The sequence below is a fragment of the Oreochromis aureus genome, linkage group 23 (assembly GCF_013358895.1).
Source record: "Oreochromis aureus strain Israel breed Guangdong linkage group 23, ZZ_aureus, whole genome shotgun sequence".
NCBI classification, from domain to species: Eukaryota; Metazoa; Chordata; class Actinopteri; order Cichliformes; family Cichlidae; genus Oreochromis; species Oreochromis aureus.
Window position 1 is genome coordinate 43,528,597 of NC_052963.1, and position 11,888 is coordinate 43,540,484.

Genomic DNA, 11,888 nt, shown 5'->3' on the forward strand with positions numbered 1-11,888 from the left:
AAAACCTTAGAAAAATCAGTCTTGAGATATTTCTTGGCCCAGTCTTGACGTTTCAGCTTGTGTGTCTTGTTCAGTGGTGGTCGTCTTTCAGCCTTTCTTACCTTGGCCATGTCTCTGAGTATTGCACACCTTGTGCTTTTGGGCACTCCAGTGATGTTGCAGCTCTGAAATATGGCCAAACTGGTGGCAAGTGGCGTCTTGGCAGCTGCACGCTTGACTTTTCTCAGTTCATGGGCAGTTATTTTGCGCCTTGGTTTTTCCACACGCTTCTTGCGACCCTGTTGACTATTTTGAATGAAACGCTTGATTGTTCGATGATCACGCTTCAGGAGCTTTGCAATTTTAAGACTGCTGCATCCCTCTGCAAGATATCTCACTATTTTTGACTTTTCTGAGCCTGTCAAGTCCTTCTTTTGACCCATTTTGCCAAAGGAAAGGAAGTTGCCTAATAATTATGCACACCTGATATAGGGTGTTGATGTCATTAGACCACACCCCTTCTCATTACAGAGATGCACATCACCTAATATGCTTAATTGGTAGTAGGCTTTCGAGCCTATACAGCTTGGAGTAAGACAACATGCATGAAGAGGATGATGTGGACAAAATACTCATTTGCCTAATAATTCTGCACTCCCTGTAGTTTCATGTGGGCCAAACTTGTGGTCCAATTTCTTTTTACACCAATTATGTTTATTAATATTTGAGTTATAAGTAGTTATCAAAGCAGAGTGAACATTTATCAGATGGCTGTTATTAGATGTGATGGATCCCATTAAATATATATTGCTAAAAAATGTCTCTCCTCTGTGTAGCTTTTCATTAGGCTTTTTTTAGTGAATCTGACTGCAAGAAAATGTCTCCAAGGCACAGCAAGGCTTTGCAAATAGCAACACACAGGTAGTCTAACTTCATCCTAAAAGTATGTGCTTAACTTTGATAAGAAATGATTTAGGAAAACTTACCTTGAAAATGAAAAACAAGGTATATAGTATACTAAAGCAATATACAGCCTGTGAGATACAATAAATAAGACACTTAAACACCAGTTACATTAAATGAGGATCCAGCAGGTAAACAGTGTGATATGATCAGTTTTCTGAATAATAATTGTGATATAACTATACGTATATGTAACCATACTATATGTAAACACTATGAGAGAAATCTGATTGTGATTCAAACATACCGCAAAACTATTGTTTCTGACAAGTAAATATGCCAACAATGATGGCTGTAGAAAAAGAAATGGCTCCAGCGAAGAGGATTACTGACACAGTATTAACAACAGCATCTCTGAGGCTCTTCTGAAAATGAGAAAAACAGACATGAACTAGCACAGACTCCAGTTCCCTTTCAGTCGAATCACTCGGTACAACACATAAGTATGGGATATCACGCCCTCGCGTGTCCTGGCTGAAGAAACCTTTATTCACGCCTTTAAGGTGGATGACCTGTGATGACATGCACACTGCCCCATATACCCCCTGTCATCACAGTATCCCTCAGTTTGTACGCTCATCACCTCGCTGAGAACACCTCTGCTGAGTTGGGCTAGCTAGCTGCTGCTAATTAGCTCCATTGTCTCCGACTTGAACTTAGCTCAACTGCCCCTATTGATGTTAGCTTCCAGAGTGCAGTTGGTGCATAGGTTGCCTGCAGAGCGCTAATTGCAAGTTTTCCTATGCAGCGTTTCGCTTTGTGTTTTGGAATGGACTCCAAACCGAAGCGAACAAAGCAGAAATCTTCTGTTCACCCCTTTCCTCAGGGGTTCTCTTTGCACAACAGCGACCAGTACGATGCCTGACTTGTCTCCCTGGGAATCATCCATGCTAGGAGAATGTTGACGGAGCCCAAAACCTGCACGTGCCAGAAAGATGGAAGATGTACGTGGAATAAGTGCTGAGACAGACGGCTGTTGCACAGCATGAACCTCTCCTCTCTGAGTCTGGAGCCCCGGCTTCATCAGAGTCCGAATACGAGGATTATCCGGTTGATGTCCCCACAATTAGCTGGGCTGACCACATGGAATACGTTGATGAGTTAACAGAAGAGGAGCTGGAACTATGCAGGACTGCTGATAGGCTCCAGCCTGGGTTGAAGCCCATCAGCGCTCCCCAGGAAGACGTTGATGTGCTGGACATCGGCCGCATGTTTGTCAGAGCACAGAGTGGCTGCTGCCTTGCTCATTTTCAGCTGGAGACGCAGACTGCGTTTCCAGACGATATTACATTTGTTGGGCATGATGGCATCTGTGATCGCCTTAGTGCCACTTGGACTTTTAAAGATGAGAGTGTTTCAGTGCTGCACTTTCTCTCACCGCCTGTGTGCATCGCGTCACTTCCGGAGGAGGCAGACCTTGTCTCCAACCTCTCCACCTTTTGATAGTGGCTCAGATTTCGGATCTATTTGGAAAGGCGCAAGTAGACCTTTTTGCCTCCAGGATAAATACTCACTGCCCCGTTCTTCTCCATAATCGCCCACAATACACCCTTGGGCATTGACGCACTAGCACACCAATGGCCAGACGTGCTCCTGTATGCATTTCCCCCCAGTGGAAATGATATCTCCAGTTCTAGAGAGTTTCTTCCTGTTAAAAAGGAGTTTTTCCTTCCCACTGTCGCCAAAGTGCTTGCTCATAGGGGTTCATATGATTGTTGGGTTTTTCTCTGTATGTATTATTGTAGGGTCTACCTTTCAATATAAAGTGCCTTGAGTGATTTGGTGCTGTATAAATAAAATCGAATTGAATTGGAGCCAGGACCACCACACTCTCCCATTTCAGTGCTCTATTGTGGATGTTTTGATATTCCTGCAGGAGCTGCTGGATAAGGGTCTGTGAGGGCAATAAAGGTTTATTTAGCAGCTATATCTGCTTGTCATATTGGCTTTGAAAGGGTGACACCAGGTGCACATCCCCTTGCCATGCGTATTCTGAAAGGGGTTCGCTTTTGAACCCACTGAGTCTGTGGATATGAAACTTCTCTCATATAAGACTGCAATACTTCTCCTTTTGGCTTAGGCAAAGCGAGTGGGTGACCTTCATGCTCTGTCTGTGCATCCTTCCTGCACACAGTTCTCTCCTGATGGTCACAAGGTCGTATTGCATCCAAATGCTGCCTATTTTCCCAAGGTCATGCCTGCATCTTATAGCTCAATGGAGTTTGAGTTGCTGAGCTTTTGCTCCCCTCCTTTTGCATCTGAGGAGCAGAGGAGGATGTATTCTCTTTGTCCAGTGCGTGTGCTACGCACCTACATTGAGCGCACTCAGAATGTGCATTTATTTGACCAGCTGGTTGTCTGCTGTGCTAATCCAGAGGTAGAGCTCTGTGTAAACAGAGGCTGTCCCACTGGAGTATAGGAGCTATCTTACTGGCGTACAGCACTAAGGGTCTTGTGTTGCCCCAGGGAGTGAGAGCTCATTCCACCAGGAGAATGGCTACCTCATGGGCTCTTTTCAAAGGGGTACCTGTAGCTGATATTTGTGCGGCAGCTAGTTGGGCATCACCACACATTTTTGTCGTTTGGACGTTACAGCCCCTTCGGTGGCTCATACTGTCCTTTCTGCTCGGTCTACCACACACTAAGTTGTGCTGGTCCGATTCCAGTCCGGTGGCTGCTCTGCGGGGCGTGTATATATATCCCATACTTATGTGTTGTACCGAGTCAATCGACTGAAAGGGAACAAACAGTTATGTCTATAACTTCTGTTCCCTGAAGGAGAGGAACAGAAGGTGGACCCAGTGAGCAGCTTGGCTTGGTGAAGAACGGCTATCAAACTGAGGGATGACTACAATGACAGGGGGTATATGTGGAGGCCATCACAGGTCATCCGCCTTAAAGACGTGAATAAAGGTTTCTTCAGCCAGGACACATGAGGGCGTGACATCCCAAACTTATGTGTTGTACCTCGTTCCGCTCCGTCAGGGAACAGAAGTTATAGATATATCTCTTCGATACTTAGTGTGACATTACAAACATTAGCAAATTACATCATGTTATAGTGACATGACGTGGACAAGTTCTCACCTTTTTCCTTTGCTGCTTGTTTCTCTCGCTCATTCCTAAATGGCCTGTAACAGAAAATTATGAATATTATTATTCCTCATTAGAAAGCATGCTGTATTTGATGCAGACTCTTATATTTAGACAGGCACAAGGCATTCACCTCTTTTTTCACTGCTCAAAATGACAATCCAGATTACATTCAGGAAATCCCATACTGTGAAAGCAATCATCACTTTCAGAAGCCAAGAGTCCCCCACGTTATTTCCACAGTCATTCTCCATAACACCAAGAAATATGACAGCAACTGGGCCCAAAACAAACATGGAAATAAAATCAGAGCAATGTAAAGGCAGTGGCAACTATCTGAAGGCATGGGTCTAGCCCCAATTTTGGTCTCTTGTTTTAAGGCAAAGTTTTAAGGGAAATATAAAAATAGATATGGTTGCATGCTTTTCCACAGTTAGATGAGAGGATCTGCAATACTGCTCTTATATTTGCTAAATAACATCTACAGCTTGCAGCAGAAAACAAAAGGTTCTTCTAAAACTGGATCTAGAAAACCTTGAGCTGCTCTGTTTATGTCCGTAACCCCTCTTACAATGGACATATTGGACAAAAAAAAAAGTTAACATAAGTTTTGGCATCATGTGTAACATAAACACAGTCTTCAGTTTGAAAGCCATTTGTTGTATTCCTACGATACACTAGTGAGCTGTTTTGCCTTGTTTACAGCCTTCATAGTGAGAGAGGTATAGTTTTTCTCATTTACCTTTCAGACAAAACGGCACAGGAGCAATTTTCACAAAAAAGTCCAAACTCTTTTTTTTCAAGGTGTGAAGTTAATATTGTATTTTCCACACTATAAGGCACATTTACAATCCTTTATTTTCTCAAAAATCGACAATGCACCTTATAATCCAGTGCGCCTTATGTATGAATTCTGGTTGTGCTTACTGACCTTGAACTGATTTTATGTGGTACACGGCGCTCAAAAGTCTGTCAAGAAATGTTTTAGTACGACTTTAATAAGCTAAGAGGTCGTACCGCTTGATGGATTGTTGGAGCATTACGGCTACTGTAGTCAGGAGCCTCGCGGAGTAATCTGGGTCCAAAGCTCTGTCCGCTTCATTCCCAAAGTTAAACAAACAATACGGGATCACTGAGTTACTAAACAGCAGTGATGTTTGTAGGGTTACTGAAGTTGGACTAGCTGGTATATAATGATGTGCTACGTGATCGCTAGCTACACAGCTATGTTAGCATAACATAAACACAGTGAAGCTGGAGGATGAACGCTAACTTTTTTCCACTCGATAAAAGTTAACGTGAGGGTTCCTGATGGTTAGGGACAAATGCAATCGCATGGCAGGATGCTGTTTCCCATAATGCGCCTTATAATCCGCTGCGCCTTAAAATACGGTACTCTTTAATTTAGAAGTATAAGAATTTTCTTACTTGTAAAAATCTTATGGATAACAAAACAAACATTGGCAGCGTATTCACAAATCTTCTTTCTTAAAGAGAACATGAAACATGAAATAAACATTTTGCACAAACTGCATGTCAGTTGATATGTTTGCACATGCAAAGTGAAGTTAAACGTACCCTTCAGGACCACTTCTAATCCCCAGAGACACAACTATTATTTCAGTGGAATTAATCACTATCATCACACACACAAGAGCAAAGAAGATGACCTAAAAAAACACATATAAACACACACATGAAAAATACATGTGGGAAAAATAAAACAGATGTTGTTATTGAGACGTGTTTTACACCACCAGTTGTTGCTCACCTTGAAAGAATCACCGATACTAAACAAGATCAGGGATGAGATTTCAAGAGCAACACAAAGCACGTTGACTGCTACCTTAGACACCTACAAAATTAAAGCAAAAAACAAGAAAAATTGCATATTATAAAGTTAAACAGCCTTGTGCCTGAAAATCCGTATTTTACCCTATGACAGTTGTGGTAGGGACTCCACGATCCCCTGGCTTTTAAACTAACTACATACTCAAAGAATTCTTGGAAGCAATACAAAGATGCAGATGCAGGACAAGAAGAAAATAAAACACTGGCACAAAAGGCCCCCAGCTCTTACCTTATTTATATGATGAAAAACAGCCTCACTGGCCAGTAAGACTTTGCCTATATTGCATATTCCCTAACAAGACATGAAGGAGAACACAATGACATTTCCTCTTGTTCTTTTAAGATGGGGCTGAATAGCATTTTGTGCATGACTTGAGTATCGTTAAATATCCTACTTACTTTCATCTCCACCATCAAAACAGAATCAAAACACATCAGTGCAATACCTGCTCGCTGAAAGTAAATCAGAAACATGGAGCAGTGTTGTCAAAAAAAGCTCTTGCAAGGTTAATGAATCACTTTGTGTACAGTGTTACAAAACCAAATCCACCTGTGGGTTCTTACTTCTATGTTAGCGCTGAACTTTGTGGTACTTGGTATAGTAGTTGTGTGCTGAGATAAAATGATATTCACATTTTCCCAGAATGTTCCATAAGACTGAAGAAATGTACTTGTTTCTGGTGTAGTAGTTAGTTCTGGTGTAGTAGTTGGTTCTGGTGTAGTAGTTAGTTCTGGTGTAGTAATTGGTACTGGTGTAGTAATTGGTTCTGGTGTAGTAGGTGGTTCTGGTGTAGTAGTTGTAGTAGTAGTGCGCTGAGGTAAAATGATATTCACATTTTCCCAAAATGTTCCAAAAGTCTGAAGAAATGTTGCTCTGAAATATGTTAGAAAGGAATGAATGCTGATATAATTCATTTTCTGTTGCATTGCAATATTAGAGAAATCACCGCGGACGTCAGCCATAGAATATCAGAAATTTTAAAGTCACCTGAACGTGATGTCCTGCTCTGCTTCTGTCGCAGTCCAGTTAACTCGGATCAAAGTTTTGTCGATATTGAGTGTGTGACTAACAGCTGAACCCTGAGAAGAGTGGCAAAACTTAAGAGAGCTTCAGATTTACAAAAAATGAAAACAATAAATGAATCAAATTCCAACTACTTACTTCTAAACCACCACATGTCAGGAGGCAAGTCTGTTCAGGGTCAAGTAGAACAAATTTTCCGGTAAGACGTTTTTCATCTGCAACCTCTCGAGCCTCTAACATAAACCCCCTAAAATATGTGGATTCCTCACTCTTGAGCAAAACTTGAAAATTGTTTCAAAAATTCATCCAAGCAAAGATTTGGGAAAAAGAGAATGAAGAGAAATTGTAATAACTTGTAAAAAAAAACCAAACATGTAAATTACAATTACACCAGAGATTGCTGTGATAAACAAATGTAACAAAATAAAAACTACAACGTTCCCTGTACCTGTAACAGGCTCTCCGGGATAGCTGCCGGGCACATATTCAACCATGAAGGGGGGTTCTGTGTTTTGAGGAGCTGCACCATTATGATTGGGTAACATTGAGTCACATGCTTCTATCAAGTTACCCTCTGAATACGCATGCAGCTTTGAGATGATGTTAAGACTAATCAGAATCCATATCCACATCTGTAAAATAAATATCACAGTGATACCTGGTCATCCATTGGCACTCTAAATATTTATTTACTTCTGCAAGTATTCATATATATGTAGACTCCACTCAAACGACTGGAGAACTGGGCAGGTCTTTCAGGAACTGTACTAAACTGGTTCAAAACATACTTAGAAAACAGGAAATACTTTGTATCAATAGGTAACTTCACATCTGAGCAGACAAGTATCACATGTGGAGTTCCCCAAGGTTCCATCTTGGGACCCCTTCTGTTCAACATTTACATGCTCCCACTGGCACAGATTATAAAGAACAACAAAATAAACTATCATAGCTATGCAGATGACACACAAATATATATCACAATGTCACCAGGAGACCGAGGCCCTGTACAGGCTCTTGGTAAATGCATTGAGGAAATTAATGACTGGCTGTGCCACAATTTTCTCCAGCTAAACAAAAACAAAACTGAAGTAATAGTCTTTGGAGCCAAAGAAAAACGATTACAGGTCACCAGAGAACTTCAATCTATACACCTAAAAACCACAAACCAGGCAAGAAATTTGGGTGTAGTGATGGATGCAGACCTAAACTTAGAAAAACACATTAAGACAATAACAAAATGAGCTTACTATCACCTCAAGAATATTTCAAGGATAAAAGATCTGATGTCTCAACAGGACCTGGAAAAACTAGTCCATGCATTCATCTTTAGTAGGCTTGATTACTGTAACAGCATCTTTACAGGTCTACCTAAAAAATCAGTCAGACAACTACAGCTCATTCAGAACTCTGCTGCTCGAGTCCTCACTAAGACCAAAAAAGTGGAGCACATCAGTCCAGCTCTGAGGTCTTTACACTGGCTGTCTGTCCGTCAGAGGATAGACTTTAAAGTTCTGATGCTGGTCTATAAAGCTCTGAATGGTTTAGGACCGAAATACATCAGTGACCTCCTGACCCAGTATGAACCTTCCAGATCCCTCAGGTCATCTGGATCCGGTCTGTTATCAGTCCCCAGAGTCAGAACCAGACACGGAGAAGCTGCATTCAGCTTTTATGCTCCTTATATCTGGAACAAACTCCCAGAAAGCCTCAGATCAGCTGAAACACTCAGTTTATTTAAATCCAGGTTGAAGACTCACCTGTTCTCAGCTGCTTTTGAATAAAGCACCAAATCCACACTTTTAAGCTTAAATTCCAAAACTTACATTTTAACTACTGATTTTATCTACTGTTCTGATTTTATCTACTGTTTTGATTTTTGATTTTATATACTGTTTTGATTTTTGATTTTATATACTGTTTTGTTTGTTTGTTTGTTTGTTTGTTTGCTTGTCTTAATCAATTTTAAATCATGCTTTTTATCTATTTTGTTTTTAATGTCTCTGTAAAGCACTTTGAATCACCTTGTTGTTGAATTGTGCTATATAAATAAACTTGCCTTGCCTTGCCTAGACTTCTAGAGGCAGATTACACTGAAAGTGTTTGCTTTAAAGATGCCTGAGAGTATAATTTCATTGTTATTCATAGATTTGCAAGTATTGAGCAGCCGACACATTGCTGGACATAAACATCCGTCCATCCAATCGCTTCCGCTCATCCTTTTTCATGGTCGTGGGGGATGTAAATGGAGAGTCCTCTTCACACACTAAGGTTAATTATGAAGTTCTACATGGTTCAGTGCTAGGACCAATTCTGTTTACATTATACATGCTTCCCTTAGGCAGCATCATCAGAAGGCATAGCATAATTCATTATTATCAGGAAGTCCTAAAAACTCTCTGAAAAGCCTTCAGTTAATCCAAAATGCTGCAGCAAGAGTCCTGACAGGGACTAGAAAGAGAGAGCAGATTTCTCCTGTATTGGCTTCCCTTCATTGGCTTCCTGTTAAATCCAGAATTAAATTAAATTAGGCCCCTCTTCTGTGGAACCAGCTTCCAGTTTGGATTCAGGAGACAGACACTATCTCTACTTTTAAGATTAGGCTGCAAACTTTCCTTTTTGCTAAAGCATATAGTTAGGGCTGGACCAGGTGACCCTGAATCCTCCCTTAGTTGTAGGCTGCTGGGGGATTCCCATGATGCATTGAGTATTTCTTCTTCAGTCACCTTTCTCACTCACTGTTTCTCACTGTTAATAGACCTCTCTATATAGAATCATACTTGTTATTAATGTCTGTCTCTCTTCCACAGCATCTCTTGTATCATTTCTTCCTTTTTTTTTAGTCACTGCTTGTTTTCTTTAATTAGCAATAAACACAGATCAAAGCTAATGTTTGCACAGTACACAAACCATCATGTTAAACAGGTTAAACAACTTTAACTGTGTGTGCTTCTGTTTTTTTATTCATGATTTGGATTGAAAGCAGAACATAGACTACAGGAATAAATATCACCATATTGGCAGGTATCTGCCCCCCCCCCCCCCAAAAGGAACAAGATACGAAATCAACTACAAAACTAACAAACAAAAAAAGAAAACGAAGAACAACACTTGTCACTTTATCTAACAGACATATCGTCTATGTACTGCAAAAAGGGACCCCAGACCTGATTAAAAATATCTTCTCTCCCCTTAACTCTGTGCATAACCTGTTCATATAATGCCATTTTGGTCATTTGTTCAGTCCATCCCTTTAAAACAACAAGAGTTAGATGATTTCCAGTGCCTCAGTATTATCCTGCAACCTGTCATAACAGCCATACGCACCCATAGCCCCTGTCTTCCAGAGAGATTAATGCTGTCAGGTAACAGACCCAGGATACATAAAGCTGGAGACTTAGAGAGATTAAGATGAAAAAGACCATTCAAAAAGTTAATGATCATCCTGTCTTCCCCCTCTGTCCCCAACCGGTCACGGCAGACTGCCGCCCCTCCCTGAGCCTGGTTCTGCCGGAGGTTTCTTCCTGTTAAAGGGGAGTTTTTCCTTCCCACTGTCACCAAAGTGCTTGCTCAGGGGTTCATATGATTCTTGGGGTTTTCTCTGTATGTGGGGTCTACCTTACAAAATAAAGCGCCTTGAAGCAACTGTTGTTGTGATTTGGTGCTGTATAAAACAAATTGAATTGAAAGTCTTCAGGAGGAGTACCTGGAGAGAAACACAAACATGCAGATTCCACACAGAAACACCCTTTGCCTGAGAGTGGAATTGAACTCAGGACCTTCTTGCTGTGAGGAAACAGTGCTAAACACTGTGCCACCGTCCTGCCTTTCTCATCATCTAACTGCTGTTTGATTACGAATGCAGTTTTATTGGAGGACACTGACAAAAACAACTGAATAAGAACTGTTTCTTACCTTAAAGTAAATGTTTGTACACCACATCCAATATTGTAAAGAGCTGAGAGAATCTCAATAAACCTGAAAATCTGAGTTGACAAAGAAAAACATCTCCTCTTTGAAAGTCCCTCTAAGAGAAATAGAAGAAACCCTGCAAATGTCTCAGAAGAAATGAGTCCACCCTCCAGGACAGTTATAGTTGTTGCAATGTGTGTTAGTGGGCGGTGCAACAGCTGTAATTGAGGAAGCTGGAACATTGTGACAAAGAAAACGCCTCTCCCTTCACTTGTGAAATGAAAGACATATCCTGGATTATTTTCCTAGTCTCTTACTTCCTCGTGTATTGAAGGTGTTCTTAAGAAAATTTTATTGACATGTCTAATAGCAAATGTGAACTTTAGGAATCTGACTCAGTGAGCAGATATACTGTTATGTGTAAGGCTTTGGATTTTTACTCTGTAAAGTTAGTTTTACACTCCCAGATACATGATTTATGGACGTTCACTGACCCTATTTATCTAGGGTATATATTTATTGTGCTGTTCTACTACAATCAATCAGAAAATTATGAAGGATCTGAGCTATGTTAATGTTGTCACTGTTGATGATTATCAGTGCGACTCATTGTTAATCATAAACAATGACAGGACCACACAGATTTAAATCTGAGGTACATAAAGTTCCTTGATCCGCACCCCAGATCAAGCAGCCGTCCAGTTTAAAGTTAATCCACAAGAAGAAAGAAGGAAAGAACAAACAAAAAGAAAGAAATTGGAACAAACATTCTGTGTTCCATTTAAAAATAACACAAAATACAGCACGTTGGCACAGTGGTTAGCACTGTTGCCTCACAGCAAGAAGGTCCTGAGTTTAACTCCCCGGGGTCTTTCTGTGTGGAGTCTGCATGTTCTCCCCGTGTTTGTGTGGTTCTCTCCAGGTACTCCGGCTTCCTCCCACAGTCCAAAGATATGTAGTTAGTTAGTGGGGATAGGTTAATTGGACACTCTAAATTGCCCACGGGTGTGAATGTGAGTGCGAATGGCTGTCTGTGTCTATGTGTTAGCCCTGTGACAGACTGGCA

At 40.9% G+C, this 11,888-nt stretch overlaps 1 protein-coding gene across 5 annotated transcripts; it reads right to left on the reverse strand.

Moving 5' to 3' along the window:
- Positions 1–536: 536 nt before the first annotated feature.
- LOC120436147 lies at positions 537–10,989 on the reverse strand. Of its 5 annotated transcripts, none has more exons than XM_039606592.1 (13): positions 10,826–10,989; positions 7,359–7,542; positions 7,049–7,191; positions 6,875–6,966; positions 6,721–6,760; positions 6,286–6,339; positions 6,116–6,178; positions 5,807–5,890; positions 5,614–5,705; positions 5,464–5,522; positions 4,169–4,312; positions 4,030–4,073; positions 537–1,307 (listed from the first exon to the last, which is right to left on the reverse strand). In XM_039606592.1, exons 1-13 carry the CDS (start codon positions 10,850–10,852, stop codon positions 1,197–1,199), a joined length of 1,137 nt encoding a protein of 378 aa, XP_039462526.1. In that variant the 5' UTR covers positions 10,853–10,989; the 3' UTR covers positions 537–1,196. The 5 variants fall into 5 exon arrangements, 3 of the variants coding, with proteins under 3 accessions (XP_039462526.1, XP_039462524.1, XP_039462525.1); XM_039606590.1 differs by having other exon boundaries at positions 6,451–6,760; XR_005610185.1 differs by having other exon boundaries at positions 1,216–1,307; positions 5,464–5,518; positions 6,451–6,760.
- Between the last annotated feature and the right edge of the window lie 899 nt (positions 10,990–11,888).

What these genes read in the sequence shown, in the direction of transcription:
- LOC120436147 (XM_039606590.1), bottom strand. Translation starts at nt 10,852, where the DNA reads ATGTGGTGTACAAACATTTACTTTAAG. An exon ending in ATTAGAAGTGGTCCTGAAGG is followed by an intron (nt 5,523 to 5,613) that starts GTACGTTTAACT and finishes GTTCTCTTTAAG; the next exon opens with AAAGAAGATTTGTGAATACG. An exon ending in TATCCATAAGATTTTTACAA is followed by an intron (nt 4,313 to 5,463) that starts GTAAGAAAATTC and finishes TTTTGGGCCCAG; the next exon opens with TTGCTGTCATATTTCTTGGT.